The 22,463-nt window shown below is 46.5% G+C and overlaps 6 protein-coding genes across 6 annotated transcripts; 1 reads left to right on the forward strand and 5 right to left on the reverse strand.

Moving 5' to 3' along the window:
• Positions 1-1,103: 1,103 nt before the first annotated feature.
• On the reverse strand, positions 1,104-2,487 carry PADG_07921 (uncharacterized protein; the record flags this gene model as incomplete). Its single annotated transcript, XM_010764934.1, has 2 exons — positions 1,104-2,296; positions 2,376-2,487. The coding sequence occupies 2 exons, from the start codon at positions 2,485-2,487 to the stop codon at positions 1,104-1,106; spliced, it is 1,305 nt and encodes a 434-aa protein (XP_010763236.1).
• A 7,318-nt stretch (positions 2,488-9,805) lies between these two features.
• Positions 9,806-10,312, reverse strand: PADG_12373 (40S ribosomal protein S30; the record flags this gene model as incomplete). The annotated part of the gene is made up of 3 exons (XM_010765088.1): positions 9,806-9,829; positions 9,946-10,050; positions 10,253-10,312. The coding sequence occupies 3 exons, from the start codon at positions 10,310-10,312 to the stop codon at positions 9,806-9,808; spliced, it is 189 nt and encodes a 62-aa protein (XP_010763390.1).
• A 1,024-nt stretch (positions 10,313-11,336) lies between these two features.
• Positions 11,337-11,977, reverse strand: PADG_07924 (60S ribosomal protein L24; the record flags this gene model as incomplete). The annotated part of the gene is made up of 2 exons (XM_010764935.1): positions 11,337-11,624; positions 11,828-11,977. 2 exons carry the CDS (start codon positions 11,975-11,977, stop codon positions 11,337-11,339), a joined length of 438 nt encoding a protein of 145 aa, XP_010763237.1.
• A 1,111-nt stretch (positions 11,978-13,088) lies between these two features.
• On the reverse strand, positions 13,089-13,774 carry PADG_07925 (ubiquitin-conjugating enzyme E2 N; the record flags this gene model as incomplete). The annotated part of the gene is made up of 4 exons (XM_010765036.1): positions 13,089-13,291; positions 13,362-13,493; positions 13,568-13,656; positions 13,722-13,774. The coding sequence occupies 4 exons, from the start codon at positions 13,772-13,774 to the stop codon at positions 13,089-13,091; spliced, it is 477 nt and encodes a 158-aa protein (XP_010763338.1).
• Positions 13,775-15,964: 2,190 nt separating this feature from the next.
• Positions 15,965-20,454, forward strand: PADG_07927 (uncharacterized protein; the record flags this gene model as incomplete). Its single annotated transcript, XM_010764936.1, has 3 exons — positions 15,965-16,104; positions 16,177-18,732; positions 18,789-20,454. 3 exons carry the CDS (start codon positions 15,965-15,967, stop codon positions 20,452-20,454), a joined length of 4,362 nt encoding a protein of 1,453 aa, XP_010763238.1.
• A 1,528-nt stretch (positions 20,455-21,982) lies between these two features.
• Positions 21,983-22,436, reverse strand: PADG_12374 (uncharacterized protein; the record flags this gene model as incomplete). The annotated part of the gene is made up of 2 exons (XM_010765089.1): positions 21,983-22,060; positions 22,134-22,436. The coding sequence occupies 2 exons, from the start codon at positions 22,434-22,436 to the stop codon at positions 21,983-21,985; spliced, it is 381 nt and encodes a 126-aa protein (XP_010763391.1).
• Between the last annotated feature and the right edge of the window lie 27 nt (positions 22,437-22,463).

Raw genomic sequence — 22,463 nt, forward strand, 5'->3', positions numbered from 1 at the left:
TACCGTATAGACCTACGTTGCTCCCTGCCGGTTCCTTTCCATTGCTCCCGCTGTCTACATTTGTGTGTAAGATACCCGTTCCAGATTTTCTTTAGATTGTTTTCGGCGCTTGTCTTCGTTCCTGTTCTCCAAGCTTAATTTTGTACTTTATTTTGCTCGTTGTGTATTGTTTTCTTTGTCCTTTGGACTCTGGGTGGTTGCAGTTTTGATGATGTATCACTTTTATAGGGAGGAGAGAGTTGATAATTATAAACGGAGGATTTTATATACAGTTGATATCAGGGGATGTTACTATTAAATATTGACTCTAGACACAGGAGGTCAGCGATTTTAGAGGCACGTTTTTTAGCCCTACACACACACACTCTCTCTCTCTACCTCTATGTACACTGAATTTTTGGCTGCCATGCAGCTAGTGCATCCAAAATCCAACAATGAAGTATTCCCACTGACAAAAAACCAAAAGGGGTATGATTAAATGGCTAGGTACCTAGTCTTTCAAGGGGTGAAGTGATTTACAACACACATCCTTGCTAAGAAAGAGAGAAAAAAGAAGAAAAGGAACAGCCTCCACACACTGCTTCCGTCACCAGTCCCAATACAAAGATTACCTCTGAATCCATCGACAAAGACACCAAGTCAGAGCCAATTACAATAACCAAAGGTTATCGTTGAGAATCCCTTCAAATAGCACGGTTCGCTCCAGTGGTGGAAGGAATATTAGCTGGGTAGCCCGGCTGTGGGCTGTTGTCCGTATATACATGTAAATCTGAAAGTTTGGGCTGTAGTCTCTACAACGCACAACGTGAAACGGGAAGTGAGCAGAGGGAGGCGGGAAATTTCCGGAACAAAACAGTGTGTGTATGTTAGAGGGAGAAGTATCTCGATGGAAACTTGGGTTGGGGGTCGTGTTTGTTAAAGGAGACGTTTTTGGTAAGGGAGTGAAAAAAGCCGTTCTCTCTACCTTGAGGTTGACAGTCGCACACCCCCAAAGCTCAAAGTTTTATATATATGGTCGGTTAAGCTTCGGAGGATGGAAACTCAACCTTGTAATGAATTTGCTATAGATAAGAAGGGGGGTAGAAAAAAAAAGGTAAGGGGATTTAAAAGGCGAATCTAAAATTTTCCGGCGCGATATCATTTTGAAACAGATGCGGCTGACAATGGTGGTAATCAGCTTCGTATACAGTGGGGCACAGCTCCTCAAAACGCGAAACGGACGCCTTGTTGTTGCTGTTGGCCATGTGGGAGGTTGTTGGCACCATGGACTCAAATTCCTTGTCCAGCGTCCCAAGTATAGACGGTGGGGCAGGGACAGTTGCCGCCGTTATGGCGCTGGAGAGTGATGGAGTACGTCCTGTGCCAGCCATCGTGGACATGGTGGCTGATGAAATGGTCGAATTGCTCAGGGTACGGGAATGGGAGGTGGAATGGCTTGTGGGCTGCGGGCGTGTGGGGAAGGGGACCCAGGCGTTCTGGGTTGTTGCGTTGGGATGATGGGCTGGTGGCTTGGGGAAGAGCCACTGAGTTACCTTTTGAGAGCGAGGGAATTTCGGATCGGAACTGAGGTTGAGATGGTGGGAGGAGTTGAGGTCTGATAGCGGTGTTAATTGCGCTTCATTTGTGAGATCAATTGACGGTTTCTGATAAAAGCTCATTGGATCACTTGTCGTTCGGTTATGTTGAGGAGTTCTATTAGAATGAACATGGTGTGCTGCGCTCCGAGGAGCAGGGTCGAGAATAGAACTCTGTAACGTAGGTCGACGGTCATACGCCTCGATGCGGCTGCCGATCGATAGTGATAGGTTCTTTGTGGAACCCACTGGTTTTCGAGGGACTTTGAACGGCAACATGGAACTCTCAGGTGCGAAGAAGGTTTCGGTAGGCAATAATACCTTTGGCAGAGGCTTGGAAGGGAGTATCTCGAGTTTGTCAGGGGTTGGTATGTCGAAGGCCTCGAATTCTGGTAGATCTGAAAGCCTATTTCCTGGCTGATAAATACTGAGTTCCAGGGGGCGGAAGGGTTCAAGACGAGATCGCATGCCATTAACTCGTCTGAAATCCGACGGTTCACTGATCGTTGGCTTGAGGGAGACACGTTTGCTGGACTTTTTTCTACTCGAGAGGCTTGCTCGATCTGTTGCTTTCAATGCGAGGGACCGGCCCTCAGCAATCCATTGGGATATGGTAGACGTACGAGTCCCATCAGGACTTGGTAGTTCGCCATAGAACACCAGCTTCATTGGCGGCACCAGGTGAGGTTGGTCATGACATATTTTCATTTCTCTCTCGACTCCTATTGTGCAACGTCAAATTAACCTGAGCGTCCTGAACAAACGGCTGACGACAAAAGACGCGAAATGCATCCCACTCACCCAGATCTTGAGTTGGACGGTGATGTTGATGAGCCTGCTCATCATCACGACGCCAGATACACGAGAAACAAGATGCGAACCATGGCCTTAGAACCGAGCCTGCTCGCTCCATTGACGATATTATCATAACTGGGTCACTCTCATGGCAGCTGAGGCTGCAGGGAGACAAAACGAGCCTCTGATGGAGTGTGGTACCGAGATAGAGGGCCTGTGGCTGCGAGAGCCATCACTATTATATATAGGACTGGAAGATCTCAGTTCATTCCTGGCGTGTGGGTGCATGGGTGACCGACGAGGGAGGGGGATGATGGCCCAGGACCTGCTGCAAGGGATGAATGTCAGCGCTGCAGGTTCTTACGCTGTCATTACTGGATCCTCTCGTCGATCAACATGTCTAGTGCCAATTATGCCCTTTTTAGTGCTATCTCGACATCACAGAACCGTTCTTCAGTGGCCGGTGATGTTAAGCCAGCCAATAGGGTCTGTTAACATTAATGTGGGAGGTCATGCTTGAAGCCCAGAATCCTGCCATCTCCCCCTCCTTTGGTGCTTCGACCAGATGTGGAAAGTCGATGCCGATTCGTTGACAGAGGATGTCGAGAGAAATCACGGCGCCCATCGTTAGTGATGTGCTTCATGAAAGCTCTGTTGATAGGTTCTCGTGCGCCTGCATTTGTTCCCCAGTTCAGAGTTTGGAGTCCAGTCTCTCGGCGCTTAGAGATTGGCCCTGCTCGTTCCAGGACCGTGGTGCAGACAGGCTTTAGCATCCCTGCTCAGGACAAACGAAACTGATTCGGTTTTGTCAGAAACAACCTTGTGGCAGGCCTTTGCCAAGTCTGGTTGGTCAGAAGAATCCGGAGATATTGTTAAATTAACTTGCGACGAGTAAAATTGATGTGGATACAGAGAGGAATCCATCCCCGGAAGGCTAAACTATATATAACTATCTCCCAAATCTCCAACCTGTTTGTCTCTGGAAATGGTCGCCAGTTCTCTACAATCGGTAGAATGAATCCACACCGGCAGTCTCTCTCTTACGTTGAGTACGAGCAATGGAGCCAGCGCCGTCTAGATGAATTTTGAGAGACCCTATATACGGAGATTTAGTATGTAGCTAATGAATTGGAAGCGAAGAATTCCCTACGCTTTAACTAATCCAATTTCTCCAGTGCCAAACTTCATCTGCACAATTAACTGCTAGTTACTAACTACATATCTATCCGTGCCTTGTTCAGACTTCCTGGTCCCTGTTCATCATTGCTGACACAATGGAGCCATCAGCTTCAACCACAGTAATGTCTTCCAGGCGCGGACTGGTTATACAAGTGAGAGCATCCCCCTATTCTTTTTTTGAAGACAGAGTTGAGTGATGAAAAAAGACTTAGATTCTAATCTGAAAGAATCTGATGCGTTGCCGGCTTGTTTTGATCTGGTCTGAAGACTCCATCATATGGACATGTGTTTCAGTAGAGCATGCTCCCTGTGTAGGGATATATCAAGGGGTCAATCTTTCTCAACGGCTGGAAGGTTATGTATGTTTTATGTAGCATGACTGACATTTCGTCCTCCTGGCTATATCGGGAGAATGATGGTAGGTCGATCAGATTTCAGGTTCTGGTAACTCTGTTACGGGCATTTGATCGGATGTAGCCCAAGATCTTTCTGTTTCCTCATGCAACACCTCCAACCCTCGATTCGCACACGCATGTCTTGAAAGAATAAATGTACCCCAAGACCCAAGCAGAGGAAATGTCGGTGTTATAACTTGAACCCCTAAGTCATGCTTCTGTAATAAGTAGTTAGCAGGTCACTAACTACCTGCTAACTTGGTTATTTCAAATCCATATCCCTACCAACATATCAATGTATGTCTCTGAAGACCTGGCCTCACAGGGCTCCGATACCCATGGCCCGTAATCGGCCAGAACACCTGAAATCCTTGGAGATGATGCCAGGGCATCTTTCCAGCCTTATAGCCATTGAAGCTCTCACGAACAACGAGCCAGGAGCCATGGGCCATGGGCCACAGACCAGGAGGTGGAAGTCCTCCAATTTCCATTCTTCGTGGAAGCGCAATCAATCTGACGATATGAAACTCGATCCTGTTCGGGAGAGCCTTCACCAGACACTTGGCGTCCGAATCAGGTTGGCACAAGGGCCAGGAAGAACGGGTGTTCAGCGGACTATATATTTAGAGCATGGAGAAATCACCAGGAGCTGTAAAGGTTCCCTTGGATGTTGAAAAGGGGGGGGGGGGGGGTGGTTCTCGATCTGTTACTGTAACTTCCACTTCACGCAGCTTTTGCTAGGGTATCTTGAGCATATCTATTGCAAATTGGCGATTTATTCCCTTATCTTTTATTTTTATTATTTCTATATATCAAACCAATGCTGTGGGTTGACGAAACTGTCTATCGTTGAGTTGTTTTTCCACCCACAGATTTGTCATGGGTTATATTTTGTACACGGTGGTTCTCTGATGCATTTGATCCTCTTTTCTTGGGTAGTACGGGCGGAGTGTCCAAGCCCTTGTTGGTAAGAGAGTCCGTTAGAGCTACCAGAGGAAAACAAGCTGTCACGATAGATGGAGACCCCCTGTCGTGATACTGGGCTCTGGGCTCTTGGAGAGTTAATATTATTCTAGCGAGGATGCAGCGAGGCGTGTCAATGTGGTGAGATTGAAAATAGTTTCCGCAAGCTCACCACAAGGATTGCTGTGTTTCTGGCCGTTGATGTGACAGCGATATTAATTTCGACAGCTGTCAGAGAACTGAGGTAGATGTATTATAATAAGATATTCTCTCGCCATCAACTATTCGGAAATGATAGCATTACTCCTAGCAGAAACGCCCCTGTAAGTATGTCGAAATAGCATCCCAACTGCCGTGATTCAGAGGCGGCATACTATCCAGTAAGGTACATAAGCTCGGGCTGTGATACGAGCACACATTTTACGGGGAAAATGTTGCTTGCCTTCCATGCAAGAGGCAGGTTGGGAAGCAAAGCAGGATCTACCTCTAAGCATGTATGAAACGTGCGACTTCATTGCTGGAATGTATACAGGCTTGTGACTGGACTGAATACCGTGTTCGGAGTGGTAGCTAGTTAACTACCCATCGGCAGAAATAAGCAGTTATTACAGAGGACATTATTTCTTGCCTGCTGTCATGGCAAGGTCCTGTGGCGGGTAAGCCTCAGGCGGGCTGAGAATCCACTTCATAGCATTGACATGATTATGTTCATGTCGTAATTATTCTTGCTGAAAGTGTATGCAGCCCTCAGCGTGAAAATGAGCTTTGGAAGCTTGTCCGACCGGTTGCAGGCGATAACAGTCGTGATTTGCGGCTGGGGGAAGAAAGGTGGGGTAAGAGAGGATAAAAATTCATTCAGTCAAGGGAGGGGGCGCATCCTTGTATCTCAGCCCCGCTCTATTATAGTCTTTGCTTCCCACGAATCCAGATCATCTCATTTATCTGGCGGCCCTGATAGAAGTGACTGTAGAGAGTTTGCTTTCAGAAGATAACCCCTGCGATTCTCTTGCTAGATTGGATCGAGTGGGCTTGAGTGATCCCAAAGCACACGGCGCGCCAGTCACGATGACGGTTGTTGGGAGACTGCGGCGGCGGGCATCAACTATAAATCTGCAAAATCTGCACCGATCTGCCAGAAGAATAGGCCACGAAACCCAGCACGAGAGTCAGAAAGGGCGTCAAGGGAAAGGTATTGGGGGGGGAGGGGGGAAAGGGGGTATCGGGGCTGCCTTTGTATTATCAACACCAAGGAGGGAAGGTTAGGATTGGGTTTAGGATTAAGCTTAGTCAAAGATAAAGGTTTGTTGAATTGCTTAAACCTGTGAAACGACAATCGCTGGGAATCAGTCGAGCTGTCTCCGGTAAAAGATATCTCCTTGCAGCTATGGATGTCTGTATCGCAGGAAAGAAGTACAACTAAAATCCGCCATACGGCCAGTCAACTTCCCGCGGGTATATGGATGTTAGTATTTCCACAGTTAAAAGTGGATGGCTGATTGTCTGGCCATTATGAAAATGAAGGTTGATGTTGATGGTCTGGAGGTTGAGAAAGATTGAATGATCTCAAACAATAGTTGAACAGTTGATAGTATAAGTAGTTATGTGAAACTCATGTAAAGCCGAATTAACCTACAATAGTTATATATTTAGCCAGCCCGCCTTCTTATCTAGTTCTCAACTAGAAAGCGACTCCGCCCTCAAACAACCAAAGAAAAAAAAAAATGACGGTAAATGTCCTGCGTTCGTATCTCATATTCATACCAACAGTTCACTTATTTTGCCCTCTTTCTGCCTTTCCCCTTCACTTTTTTGTTTCTCTTTCCGCCTTTCTTCTCTATTCCAACAACGGGCGGCGTGGCAGCATATCGCAAATTTCCCTAGAAGTCTTTCTGTTCTCCTCTTTCAAAGTATTTCTCTCTTGGTATCGCGCGTTGGATCAACTATTGAAATGTTGGCTGTGCCTATCGCGTATGGATCTCGCCATCTTGCTCGACGTGGAGGTGTTCATTTGTTTGAAGGACCTTGATTTGGTCGTCTGGGTACTCGACACTACGCCCCGTCCGGAGATGTTAACCAGCTGCACATTGAGGAGGAGCTGGGGTGGTGGGTGCGGGGATTAAGCATGTAATGTAGGCACATTACATCATACAACAACATTTTGGATAAGTGTAAGTATAAAACGAACGTACATGAATCCTTTGATTAAAGAAAATTTAAACCTTATGGTTCCGCCGTCCTTTTCTGCTTGTTCCATGGCCCTGGTGGTTTGCGGAAGGGTATGTGAGCTTCGCGATTTGGAGTACAGGGAGACATAGATGGGGTATGTGCTGAAGGAGGATAATGGGGGTAACTATGTCACGCATGTATGTTAAGTAGGAGTGAATGCATGTACCTTTCCAACTCCCCTGGTGGAGCATCCTTTTTCAGAGTAACCTTTTACACGCAAAGGGGAAGGTGTTAGCTGTAGCAATCATGGAGAGAGGAGGGTTCTTGGTATTACTGACGTTGAATAGCATGGTGGGAAATGAAGATATTTGCTGGTGGCGGGAATGGCGTGACACTGGCAGTGAGGGGGAGTGATCGCTGCAGCAATGAGGTTTGATATTTATTTCACTTGGGTAAGGTGAGGAGGGCTAAAGAAAAGAGAGATCTGAACAAGGGCGAAAAGAGAGGGGGGGTATATGCGGTTTTAAATAGATGTCTCCACACTACGAGGTGGGGTGCTTCATGGGAAACAAGCCGCAATCGTGTTGTCATGGAGCAGTGGAGTGTGGGGGATTGGTTCGGCCGCAGAGTAAGCTAATAGCTGACGGGGAAAACGTTATCAATACCCCCCGTTGTCTGTAGCTCGATTATTACTCATGGATACCTTCAGATGTCATAAACCGGTATTTTCAATGGGCAGCGGGCTCTTAGCCCGGGCCATTCATTACACATGACAAGTAATATGTCACGTCATCTCACAACCAACTACAGAGTATGCAGCAACTATTAATTAATTAGGTTTCGTGGATGATTAAGGTGTCTGGCCATGTTACAGCCAACACATGCCTCTGCGGGTTGGCTAACTAACCTATAATTTCTCAACCAACCGTATTACTCTACAGGTTAAAAGAATGCATATGACAAAGAATGGAACATCTTAAAATCTGAGATACTAACTGAACTGAGCAATGGAAATGTGCAGATTAAAATGGAAGAAACAAAAAAAAAAAAAAAAAAAAAAAAAAAAACCAACAAAGTTATAAAGAAATTACTAGAAAAACTAAATCTTGAAAAATCTCTCAGTAAATATACACTTAACTTTATTATTAAACTATTAAGAGATTAGTAGAGAACTTACGAAATATTCCTGATTTTACGAAAATCTGAACTGTCATCCTCTGTATCATTTGATAATACTTAGTTAATTAATAAACAGTTGTAAAATATAAAAGATCTACTCACTCACTCACTACTACTTAAATAATTTCTTTTGCTACTCTAAACGTTCAGACGGTGGAAGCCGAATGGCCGCATGTCGACTAGCTCGACGGCCGCTTTAGGCCCACGATTACCGATACCGCCACGCGCCACGCACGCTGAGCCCCCCGCTCTGCAGCCGAATTCACACAACCACGCACCCAGCAAAGAGGGTGGTGGCGCTTGCGGACGACGAACACCCTCCGGAGCATTATATGGAAATGGTGACCCGACTTGAACAGGTCCCTACTCCGATACAATGAACTCTAAAATGAATACGCACTGAGGCTGCTCGACCGACCCGCATCGAGCAGGAGTGGATCAGGTGAGTGTCTGTCGCATCCCCCCCGGGGGGGGGGTATTATCTTTCTCCCAGTTCCTCATATGCAGATTCTTGCGCCTGCGTCAAATGGGAACCCAAGGAGACGCACTAGTAGATGGACGTACAGAATGCTGTACATGTTCTTCAGCGGGGTGCTGAATCAGCATCGCGGCAAGGGTAGGAGATGACGCCAGGGCTCAACTACCAGAGCATCCCTGGACATGTATTGGAAGGTCGTCCGTCTGGTCTACAAGAGGGAGCTGCCGGAGAAGATCGACGGGGAGACGTCAGCGAGGGTGATCAATAATGTATGCAATCACCCGTTCCCATGTAACAACACCCACCCCCCCCCCCCGGCCCCCCAACCTCTCCTTCTCGGCGCCTGGACAAATCCGGTCCTGCTCGTGGTCAAGGTGATCCCAAAACTGGCGAAGCTGTATCATCTCAAGAAGGGGTGCCGGAAAAAGTCAGTCGTCTATCTGAGTAATCCTGTCAAGGTCGTCAAGTAAGCCATTTGGCTCCTGTCTCATTCTTGGTCCAACCGTTAGGGGATCATAGCACTCGCTGCTAGTAACAACCTTGATAGTTGCACAGAGTCTCAATGCAAAGCCAGTCTTATCAAAGTTGTAGATATCTTCAGATCCAATCCCATGCTCAGTTTTTATATCCTCTTAAGGCATTATACCTATTGCGGGATGAAGGTTGTGGACTATTCTTCAATAAACACAAAACAACGCTGGGGAGCCGGAAAGGGAAAAGGTATAGCAAGTTTTGGTAACTGGCAGAAGAAAGCTGAATTTGGATTTCGAAGTACTCTACAGAGAGTGGAATATATATTCAGAGAGGGTACATAAATGCAGAGGAGTATTGAAACCAGTCCAGCCTTTCCTGGCCCGACCGAGTTCCTGTTGCAACTCCACGCCTGCGCCTTTCCCGTCTTTCCTACTCCTCCCTCCCGGCTCCTTGTGGTGTTCACGCATCGCAAGTTGATCGTAATTCTATCCTTTCTCCCATACGTTCGTTCGTTATCTGCTATTCGACCCCATCCAGCCAGTTCAATGATCCCTCCCCAACGCATGAAAAACATAACACAAGAAACCGTGAAAGAAATGCGTTTATGTGGTAGGGTTTGGGTTCATCTGGAAGGTGTAAAAGTTGCGCGTTAGTTGGGGGGTCCCTTGAATATTGGCTCTGGGCAGATGTCCTCATCTCTTCTCCAGACTGGGGGAGATTAAAGATGTGAAACAAAACGCACCTTCCGCTTTCCACCGGTCAACGTGACATTAACAAATCGTCTGGTGTATTGCAGGCGCTTCTTGGCGCGACCCTTGGGGGTCTTCTTCTTCTCTTGAGGCTCGACCTATACAGTTCATAAAATCTCCCATGTCAGCCAAAACTGGGTCTGGTCCGGGGTTACCCTTCCGCATATTTTCCATATTTTCGATGCATCTCTCATCCCCGTATACCTCGACCTATCCCAGAGGCCGCCAAACAATAGATTTCTGGCCGTGAGATGGGAGAAGACGGGCTCAAGACAAAGGTGGAATAAAAAGCGAACTGACCTTGGGGGTCTGAGACTTGACTTTTCCCGCACGGGCAAGGGATCCGTGAACTTTACCCATGATGTGTGATAGACGATGGGAATGAGCTTTCGAAGGATGTCGTCGACGAGGAGTTAGATGACTGTGCGGAGGCTGAAGGTGAAGAGGTTGATTGACTTGTTAGCTTTTGCTCCTGTTGCCCGCCGTATTAAGCGAAAAGTGGTAAAGCAGGGGCGAAAAACAATTGGAATTTTTTAGACTCTTTTGCTGTCGCAAATTTCAACAGGGAAACGAACTGGAGAACACGTACTTACAGTTGCCTTGAATATAGTCCTTTTGTCGCCGTCGTCGTTACCAATCCACTCAGCGATATCTGTGACTCGTTATGGCAGACACTCAAATTTAGCGAGCGCCAAGTCACGTGTCTTAATCAGATTAGGGCATTCTAAGGTTTGCCCTATTGCCTATTTAGGAGTAGAGCCCTATAGACGAACGTCGCAAGGGCATGTTTAAGGCATTGATAATCTGATGAAGAGAGTGTACATACGTGCAGCACCAGCACCGTCCTAGTTTCTAAATAAACTTGACAAGAGTGCACAGTTTATGGACATGGGGCTTCCATCCTGAATTAATTCACCATTAGTAATGATGGTGCATTACAGTCCAATCTACAAGGCTATGATCAAGGCTAGGATCATGGCCAAAAGAGCGCCATTCTAAATATCCCCTTCAAATGCATACCCATCTGAGGATACTCATCAAAAGATTCTTCTTTGAAACCACCCGGTCGAGGTTGATGGATTTCAGGTGAGAGAAACAGAGTGAAAAATCTGCGAAACCGAGCTCGTTTGTTGGCTAGACCACAGACATTAAAAACCGCAAAAGAAATTCATTTGCAAAGAAAATCATTCCCCAAACCTCCCATAGTACAAGACCGTATGTGTGTGTGTGTGTGTGTGTGTGTGTGTGTGTGTGTGTCCTGCAGTTCCGATTTAAAAGACAAATATCCCAGTAGTTTAATCATGAGAGGCTCCAACACCGATTTTCACTTGCACCCTTCATTCCATCCTCCAACCACCACCCAAAGCACACTACCGATCCCAATTTAACGGGACTTGGCAGCAACCTTGGGTGGTGCACCTTTGGCACCCTGCTTGCTCTGGATTCTGCTGGCCTGACCTCTGGCAGCGCCGGCAGCGCTCTTAGCCTTCTCAGCTCTCTTCCTGCTCTCCGCAGCGGACTTCTTCTCCTTTCCCTCCTTAATGGCTTGCTGGCGAGCAGCGAGACGGGCTTCGGGGCGCATGCTCCTTCGTTCCTTGATGACGTCTAGGGAGGCACCGACAATCGCACGCTGGGACTTAACAGCTCGTCGAGTGCGCTTCTTGGCAACTTCCTATAGTCGAGGGTAAGAACATTACCAAGGTTAGCCGCATTCCTATTCCCCATCATCTAACTGCACTTTCTTGTCTCATATAATCGTTTTCGTCTTCATGTTACAGGCCATGCCAGCGATCACCCTCTCTTCGCTTTGGTACATGTATTCCACGAAACTTCAACTTCTCGAAATATAACGGAAAAGGACAGAATGTCACTGACTTCAGAGATACCCTTCTTATGCTGTCTTCTATAAAGAACCGTCCATGAGATACGGCGGGGGTTCTTGCGTTGGAGGAAGAGAGATTCGGTTTTTCCATTCTGGAAGCGGAAGATTTTGCCGTCGCCGCGGACGTAGAGTTTACCCTGCATATCACCAGCAAGAATCAGCTCATGCCTTCCAAAGCCTTCTCATGCTGTATAGCTGGAAATTTATTTCATTTCCATGGCATCCAGGTTGGAACGATGCTTCATTATCCCGCCGGTGTGAATGTGACAATTTCATTATATTGCAAAAGGGCGTGTCCAATCACAGAAAAATGCATTTTCACCATACCTTGCCAGGGTAAATCTTCTCGCCGCTGAATGTATCGTCGTAGGTACGCATCTTGGATGGAGGAGATGCGCAGCCGGTGTGGACGAGGTTGGGTTTGTTGACTTCGTGGTTAATTAACTCGTTGCGACAACCCGGACGCTTTCGCACTTTCGATGAGGTTTGGTGCGAGAGGTTTTCGCTAAAGTGCGTCACGTGACTATGGTTGCCCTTCAGGTTTTTACTTTTAGCAGTCGTACAGTCTATGCAGAGCCTTGCTTGCAACTCAACGAAATATTCTTGAACAGGAATAATAATTATGATGATACTAAGAGCAATGACTATCTGTAAGATCTGCAAATAATTTTGAAATTCGATGCCAGGCTTCCAACTATTTAAATTGATATCTTACCAATATCGACAACAGCAAGCAGGGCCACAGGTCACGTTCTCTTTCAGAGGAGAGACCAAAGGATGTCGCATGTAGACGCTTTGAACATCTTAAAGCCTGAATGAAACATATTGGGGCTTTGGATGTTGGAAAACTTGGGAGGGAAACAAACATAATCTTCAGACAGGAGGTAAATGGCGCGAGAATAAAATCACGAATATGATGCAATCAAGGAATCAGATCAACACTCAGCACCACCATGCTTTTTCACGTACGCTCCTCCCTTTTCCCATGCACGGTGAGTGGCAAAGTGTGTATCCAGAGGGCTTACATGCAGTGAAAGAGCCATTGGTATGTGAAAAAGAAGAACCTTGAAACATAAGCACCAAACGCCTGCAGATGGAAAAAAAAGAAGAAGAAGAAGAGGAAGAGGATAAAAGGATTAACGAAATATGGGGCGGGGAAGGGCAAAGGTATGCAGAAAGGTCCCTGCTGTTAAGAACTTCCCCAACCACAATCCATCATAAAGTATCCATGATGTTTAAAAAGCATGCATAATTTTAACTGGCCAAGAGCCTGGCAGCCTCCTCTGGCGTCGCATACAGGTGCGTATCCGCCTTTGCCTGCGCAATGGCTGCGGCAGAATCACTGAGCCAGTGTTTGGCAACATCAGCGGCAAGGGGATCGTCAGCGTTCGGGGCTCCAAGTAAAGCCTGGATCGACAAGAGGATTGTTCGGATTTGCAAAGCAGGGGACCAGTTATCTATTGAACAACAATTAGCTATGAATATGTTATCAGGGGCTGTAGGGAGAGGTCAGAGGTTTTAACATACTCTTCAGGACGTCCAGACAAACCCTTCCGATTCCGTCGACGTTGGGGTGATATATCTTTGTCTTGAACCGGACTCTGGGAGGAGCCATAGGATAATCTTCCGGCAGGAAAAGTTCTAGTACAAAGATGCCGCCTAAGATACAGTTAGCTGAAATCGGCTGAGAGCGTGTCGTTTCTTTCGTCTGTTCGGACAGTTTCCTGCTATACCTTCATACGGAGAATCGGCTGGTCCTTCGAGGGTAACATCAAAGTGGCGGAGATTGTTTTCCTTGGGCTTTGCAGTAATGCCTGGAACACTTTCCAGCATAATAATTTCTCTTAGCCATTTGGTGAATTTATATCCTAATTTATGGATACTCACGGCTCAGTCTGTAGGCGCTGTGTCTCCTTGATTATTCTCTTTGGCAAGGCCATGGTGGGGGTGCTTGACGTCCAGGAACCAGGAGTGGCAAAAATTATAGCTATACCAAACAAGCAGATCTTAAATGCACACGCCAGAAATAAACGATCAGATCCAGTCAGCTATATAATAGACTTCGGATTGTCAGTTGGATATCAGACAAACAAGGCCTTTGATGTAAATGAGCGCTCCTCCATTCCGCATTTACCACGGGGCTGCGGTGTTTGGTGCGGCAGATCGGCAGCACAATTTGCCTCTGCACCCTGCCGTAGTCGACCATCTAAAATGGGAGACGGTGGCAAGGATGTTCCGTGCCGATGGCAGTTTCCATGGATTGGCTTGTTATGGTAACTTGAAACTCAATCCAACATCATGAACTTGAGGTCAAACACGCAATTTTTTACTGCATGCTGCTTTGCTAATCCATTCATTTCTACCCAACTAGAAATTCCATTTGCTCTGCCTTACCTAGGTACGCTTTTAATAGCGGAAGATTTACGGGAAGGGCGTATCCTTTCCGGGGAACTTCAAAAAAAGAGTCTCAGTTTGATTATTCACCAGGAGGGAGTCGATGCTTTCGATTCAGATAGTACTATTTCCTAAGCATGGAATAAAGAACACCAAAGCTCTTGAATTGAGCCTTTCCTGTCTTTAGTTAGCCATACTGGTTAAATATCTAATTGCCGGCAGTAAGCTGGCCGAAAAAGGGAATGTTAATGTTTGTTGAGTCTTTTGCATGCTATTTACAAGGACAAGAGATTTGATTCTAGTAATAATATCGGACTATACTCCGAAATTACGAATTCCAGCACTGAATCATTTCTGTCCTCCATCAGTGGTAAAAGGGATAGCAGATCGTATACCTCTTGACCGCAGGAAATTTCTTTCCAAGGTTCCAGATATCAATCTCCTCATGATACCAGGAGGAAATTGCTTTGAAATACTTGGCGACGCCCTTACGCCACGGTATCGACTATGATTTAGGTTAAAATCCCCGTCGAGTTCAACAATGAGCCATGGTGGTCATCCATCTCTGTCTGCCTGCCCGTGAGAAGTGTTTGCCATTGTCAGTCACTGTCTCTCCATATCTCCCCTCCATATTTGCCGCTCTCCTAATTTTTGGACGCCTCTGCGGATTGCAACCTGGCCACTATCCATCACCCTTATCTGTTTATAGCAAATCCTTCAGCAACTGCCAAATCTCAGGATGAGAAGTCTGACGAAGACAGGCAAACTGTTTGAATCTGTAGCCAGCGAGCCATTGGGATGGTCACAAGGTATCGTTTCATGCATTGAAGACGGGGACACCCCTAAATGATATTGCACAGCGTACGAATGCAGGGTGTTTTATATATTGAAATGTCTTGCGGCGATAAAGGAGCATTTGAAGGTAGACATAACATATTCATGATTTCAATACGTCGAATACCTTACAACGGGCTGGGAGCAGAATGGAAGTGAAGCCAAGCCCTTCATCCATGCTGGGTGATGTCCCTAGCAATATCGAAAAGATAAAGAGGGATGTATGTATATCACAACGCTGAGGTGAATGAACTTACGGATTGATTGATTATCAGTAAAGGATGCGCCGTTTTTACACATAGAGCTAAGTAAGTTTAGAAGAATAACTCTACATAAGTACGGAAGAACACTTGGGAAACTAAAATTCAGCGTGAAAGGAGAATCAACGTGACGTTGTTCAGTTCGTGCTTGGTCGCTTGGGAACTTCGAAAGGCGGTCACGAAGGGCAGTACTGTCTCTTGGTATCACATGACGTTATCGTTAGGTCAGCCCTCAAAGCGGAGTCCCCTTGAAATGAAGAGGCCCTTTGAAGAGGTCGGCGATAGACTGTAGTTCAGTTAGACTATTAGTTTTATGGACTTAGTGAGTGTCATATATAATTTTTGCCCTTCCGTGTAACTTTGCTGCAGCTGGAAAATTTGGAGCTTACATTTTGTGCTCTCTTCTAGTGAAAACACATTGATACTCCTCCCTATTCCGCCTCAATCTACGGCATTGTCGATATGCGAGTAACGCCGTTTGATATGTGCGGCAACTTCTACCCTTCCCTCATGTCATCTGTGCAGGGTTCTATATGAGTCCTAATTGGTCTCACCGCATTACAGCAAATTGTTAACTACTGCCAGTCCCGGAGGCAGTACTCCGACATAGTCATCCGGACGGTGGGAGAGCTTTTTGACAATATGTCGAGCCCTATGGCGTTGAGGCCATTAGCCTCTGCCTACGAAAGCCCTACTTTTGGCGAAGATAGCTCATTTCATGTTGAGCAGCCTATTGGGTCGATGTCAATATCTCCGTGTGGCAGAGATGTTGTGCTCGCTTCGTACGTTGTTGGTTTATGTCCTAGAAAAAGCTATTCTCCTTTGATTACTGACTGGTAGTGGGAGGATACCAGAAAGGAAGGTCTTCATATAATTGACCTGGATAATCCTTACTCCCCTCCTCGATATCTCCCTCACCATACTCCTTGGGAAGTGGCAGATGTTCAATGGTCCCCCTTCGCCGCAAGAGACAGTTGGGTTGTGAGCACTTCCAATCAGAAGGCATTGGTTTGGAACCTGGCAATGAAATCGGCACAGAATTCTATTGAATACGTCCTACATGCGCATTCTCGAGCCATCACAGATATAAACTTCTCCGCCCACCATCCGGATGTTCTCGCCACTTGCGCGGTGGATAGTTTTGTTCACTGTTGGGATCTACGGTCTCCAGCTAGGCCTGCAGTATCGTTCTCCGACTGGTTTGCCGGGGCGACACAGGTTAAATGGAATAGACAAGACCCGCATGTGATTGCAAGTTCTCATGATAGATTCCTCCGGATTTGGGATGACCGAAAGGGTGCTCATCCAATACGTACGATTGTGGCGCATAACACGAAAATCTACGGTCTTGATTGGAACAGGACCCGTCCTGAAGCGTTGGTGACTTGCTCCTTGGATAAAACTATTAAATTTTGGGATTATTTAGTTGAGGAGGACATCCCCGAAAAAGTAATACACACGCCTTTCCCTGTTTGGAGAGCCAGACATACGCCGTTTGGATGGGGGATTCTTGCCATGCCGCAACGTGGAAACAGTGACTTACATCTTTATACCCGGGAGAGAACTTGTGGTCGGGGTTCTTCACGAGTTCATAGTTTTCCGGGTCATAGAGGCCAAGTCAAGGAATTTCTCTGGAGATCTAGAGGGACTGTTATTGACGGCCTAGATCACCGTGAATTCCAACTGGTCTCCTGGGGCACAGATAAAGAGCTGCGATTGCATCGAGTGGACCCGGAAATTTTAGCAGGAGTGGGCTATGAAACGGGAAAGTCCTTTAATCCCTCGCTGAACCTCACGCGGAAAGGCGCTGTCTATAAAACATTCCGCAACGATCCGAGACTGGAAGACGACGCAGTGCAACAGGAGACTTCCCCGGACACCCAACTATCAGGACGCAGTAGATCGGCGTCCACTATTGGCCTGGGTCCTAGTAATGTTTCCATGCCTTACTATAGCAATTGGACCCGAGGGGGAGCAATGGCATCTCCAGTTGGAATGCAAGCGAAATCCGCTCTTTGTGCTGACATGAATCCTATTTCTTGGATGCGAGGTGTTAAGATCTCGGGATGGGAAGTGGAAACACTAGGCGACGAAATTACGCATGTTGGTGAGAAATTTACAAAGGTTTCTTTCGAGTCTGTGAACATCGGGCAACGGAAAACGACAGTTTCTATGCATGGACCTTGGGGCCCTGACAATAGTAGCCTTTTTGTAAAGGTTGACATCAAATTCCCGCCTGGCTATCCGCGAGCCTCGATCCCTGTGTATAGCGTACAGAAGACTAGTTCAGTGACCAGTCAGTTGGCCTCGACAATAACGTCAGGATTACGAGCCATTTCCAAAACATACCTCACTCAAAAGAGAGGGTCACTTGAAGGAGCCATTCGATACCTCTTAGGTGAACATTCCGTCGAGGAGAGCATAGCGTTGGTGCAACGACAGGCCCGGGAAGCTTTGAAATCACCGGATATTTTAGGTGCGGATGAATCAAGTGATGAAGATGAAGAAAACGGGCAATTCCGTGTCTCACAACTCGGGCTGAATTCTTCCGAGCTTCTCCGTCCGGCAAATGCAAATGTAATGGTGCCAGTTTCTAGAACATGTGGTGCTTTTTGGGCCAACGATGGACGGCTTTTGTGCTTCTTTCCCCCTAAAAAGGAGAAGGCTGCCGCTTTTATGGGCTCCGTGGGACTCAGTGACCTGAGGCTAGTGCGAAACGATAGAGTTTTCGAGGGCTTCGGCAGACTGCAGACTAGCTCCCCGGGTCCGAAGCGATCTAGTGGGGTTGGCACAGGTAGGGGAACTATTACAGATGATGGTGCCTCTGATTACTCGGACGATTCTTCTATTGTGTCTTCTAGCTCGTCGGGCTCATCGGATCTCCTAGGAAACCACCCTACCCAATTCCATGGGCCGAACACCTGGAAAAGTGGAAGTTTGGGATTCTATCACTCAAGGTCAACGGAAAATTCCCAAAGGTCTACAACCGGGGTTGACACAGTGAAGTCATCATCAGACAAGCCCCACAACATAATATACATATATGATTTCAGCGAACTTCTTCCTGCCAAGAGAGAGTTAGCGAAATTGTATCAGGTGTTTGGTAGTCGCCCGGACGTTTGTTTGCATAATATGGTCGCTGCAGCTAGCCTAGGTTATTTCGACCTTGCCAATGTTTGGAATTTGATCGGATTAATATTGCAGCACGATATCCCGCCTGATACCGTCGTCATGGGGGATGACATTGTCGTGATTGCACACAAAACCTTGCGAGATGTGAAACGAAAAGACAGTGCCATGGATTTGAGTTTCGGTAAGCCTAAACGGAGGAAATCCTCCATCAGTCCTCTTCCAGACAAAATCGAATGGGGAGAGCATCCTCTTGGTGGCCGTTGGCTTGTCCCAGCCCTGTAAGTTTCCTTTGGAATTGGTTGATATTAGGCTGATGACCGCTAACCGGGACTAGATTTAACTATTTCGAGCGTTTGGGAGATATACAGATGTTAGGGATGCTCTCATGCATTTTTTACGAACCAGAGTTTAGGTCGGATTCAATCCAAGTGGGATTTCGCGGGGACGGACGGTCTTCCGTTGTATTGGAAAACTCAATGTTGACCACGGATCACAGCTCACCATCAGGAGACTCCCAAGGGAAACCTCAAGTATCGTCACGACTCACATCACTACCTAAGGATTCCCAAGTCACTTCAACTTCTCATAGCTCTGCTTGCTCATCAACGTCGCAGTGGCAAGTGGACACACCTCCAGTCTACTCAACCGGAACCACTCCTCCTCAAGGAGTTCACGTAAACAAGCGTCCCTCGGCTCGAAAATCACAGGCCCAGGGTATCTCTTTATCTGGATCGCCTGACCGTCATTCTACTTCCCGCTCTATTCCTGGTTTAGGTACCACGACGCTGGCCTCGTCACTATCGCGGTCTTTTACATTTGGTCCTTCAGGATCATCTTCACCTCCAAGTAACAGCAGCAAAAAGCGACCTAGTCCTGTAGGAAGTTTGAACATGACTGCCCCCAGTGGCTGGGTGACCAGTGGAATATTTGCAAAACCTGCATCATCAATCCCAGACTACTTAACCGCTTCAACCACTACTACATCGCAAACTCATTCCGACTCCGAAAGTTCCAGACCTACCTCGCCAAAGTCCTCCAAACCCACGAAAGGTGTTAAAGTGGTGATGAAAAACCAAGATATGTTTGATGGGGATAATCATACCTACGTCCCATTGTTAGATCGGAACCAGGAACCACTTTACAAAGCCTACCGAGCTGCGTATGCTAATTTACTTTTCGTTTGGGATATGCCAGTAGAGCGCAGGGAAGTGCTCAAGATGGATAGTATTTCAAGCAACCGTCCAGATATGTCTCTTCTATCTCGCCCTAAAGGTTATGAAAAGCAAACGTCAGTCTTTCCTCGTCGCGATTCAAAGATATCACCATCAACTCGCTCTCAAGTGACACAACCTTATGAGGAAATCCAGGGTTTGGATTTACAACGGCATTGCGGGAGATGCGGATGCTGTCTTTATATTTCTGCTTTCGCCATGCAATCGCTGGGGAAAGCTAGTCGCGCCAGTAAAACCCGTGACGATTCGTTTTCAATCCAGTGCCCCCGCTGCAAACCTGCACAGCCGATACCCACAAAGCTGTCCTGCGTTATCTGCGACGAAGTAGTTATTGGAATGTTCACACCATGCTTCAATTGCGGACACATAACCTGTCACGAATGCCACCGGAAATGGATCACCCAACAATCTCAGACAACTGAAGGAGAAATAATCACCTCATCCTGCCCAAGCGGCTGTGGCTGCATTTGCTCGGACCACGTCGTTATCCAGCTCCCTATGCCTTTGTCTCCGAACACAGTAGCATCAGAGAGGAAACTTGTCATCGCAAAGGAATCTAACCGAAGTCGATCTCAGCCCCCGCGCAGAGATCGACGGCGCAGCAGCGGATTTTCAACCGGCTATTTCGACTTCAAACGAGATGGCGAACCTGATGTCCGGACCAGCTTCCGCTTTGCCACCCTTGCGCGTGGGTTAAGCGGCCTTAACCTCGATCTTCATCAGAGGAAACAGGCGGCGAGAAAACACAGCAGTCGTGTGGCTGAATAGAATGGTGCGAAGAATACCTTGGAGAGGATTGATACTCCCTGATTTGGTCCTTTTTTCCCCATGCATTTTACTTCTTTTTCTTTTGTTATCGAAATACCTCTTGCAAGTTACTTCCTGGTACTCACAATGAGCTTGCTTTTGCCCCCCCCCCCCCTGTTTTTTGGCACCTATATTCCTTCCCGCATAGCGTTGGTGTTCTAGTGGCGTTATGAATCCTTTTGGATATCCCAACCAATGTCGATTTACATAACGTCTCTATGTAGTCAATGATGTATGTATGCCATCAATGCAACTGTTAGCGCATTGCCTTTTTTATCTCACATCCGGCAGATCTGCCCTGTGTGGCTGTGGTCCCACGGTTAAAGGTAACATTTAGTTGATAATTCAAAACATATAACTGTGATCAGTCGTTTCCTGACTATTCACTTCTTTTGTGCAGATTCTGCTGCCCTTCCCCAGGAAAAGCATTCTAGGCAAGATCGCCTGCCAGAAGATATCTTCTGGGCCAACTCACCTTATCATATGAAGATAAATACATACATTGTTCCATAACTTCAGCATGCAGAAGCTCCATGTTCCATTATAAATTATTATATTTTTTATTTTTTGTTAATTTAAAAACAATGTAAGTATAATCATTAAATTCTGATGTAAACCTTAATAGTACGGCTGAATTATCGATGTAGAGAAACAGTAAGTACCATTTGATAAGATACTAAAGCTGAGGAAGAAGCAGGAGATGCGTAAACAAACAGAGAGAGTAAATCTATATAGAGCTAGTTTCATGTCCTTGCTGAGCCGTCTCACTTTTTCACAATTATATTTAAAACTATGTAGTCAGGAGAATAGACTTGAGAGTGTGACATTGTACGCCTTACCTGCATGCTTAAAATTGCTTAGTTTCATAGCTCTAATGACTAAATGAAGCATTCCTTCCTGATTGAAAGCTTGATCCTTTGATTTGATGGGCATATTGATTGATTTGATGGATTCAGGGGTGGGCGTGAAATGGTGTTCTGGTAGGTGATCTATGTTAAGCCGGCGTTGACCAGTTTCTCCACTCCGCCCACTGCACTGATCTTACTAACCCGTATAACTTTGCTGTAGCTAGCCTCCGCCTCCCGGACCGAACGAAGATACGGACACGATATTCATCATCAGGTTATAGGCCAGCCCAGTGAATTAGTCGAAAATTTTGGACTTGAAGATCCGTTGAGCAGCTTCGATCTTGTTTTAACTTGAATTGTAGAGAACAAAGACGGTTGAGAGGAAAGCTGCGGAAATAGCTAGGATGCTGATGCATATGGGAAGATCATGGACATCAAAACAACCATGTAATCTGGAAACGTGTCAGCTATAGAGAGTTTCCAATGAGAGAAACAAAAGTATAGGGGGCAAACGCGCTTGTTTTCCGCATTTGCTCCCTGAGGCGGCTATCTAAGCCGCCGCAATGAGGGCATATCCGGCTGCGGTTAACTGAGGGATTATAAGGGAAGCTCCATACATACTACCCTAACAGTTAATGGCATTACTGCAGAAAACACAGTGAGCCCAAGAGGGGTACGCATGGCCATGGCATAACTTTCGTAACCCTGGAGCGTGGATTCTGTTACTCATAAATGACATAGTACAATCAAAGGAAGCATATAGTAAGGGAAAAGGATGGGATGGTTAAATACTGAATTGACAGAGAGGACAACATAATCTATCAATACGAAAGCATGAATGGCTTCTGCAGGATGAGGGTGTCGAAAAGAGCAGGAGAGTAGAGTTGGTTGGATCCCGGTACAACAAAACACTCTACCAGTCTTGATATCCGATTTGTGGATTCGTTGCGTTATCTTTATTGTTGGGTCGAAAACAGGAGGGGGTTTTCGATCCCGTACTCTTAAATGCAGCGCAGTCGATATAACAGGGAAGCGTTGTATATCTGATAATTGGAAGCCACCGGATGTCTTCCGGTCTTGTCGATCTGCTGGCATAACAGAATAGGAAACGTTGTTGGGCCA

Source organism: Paracoccidioides brasiliensis (assembly GCF_000150735.1).
Source record: "Paracoccidioides brasiliensis Pb18 unplaced genomic scaffold supercont2.13, whole genome shotgun sequence".
Taxonomy (NCBI): Eukaryota; Fungi; Ascomycota; class Eurotiomycetes; order Onygenales; family Ajellomycetaceae; genus Paracoccidioides; species Paracoccidioides brasiliensis.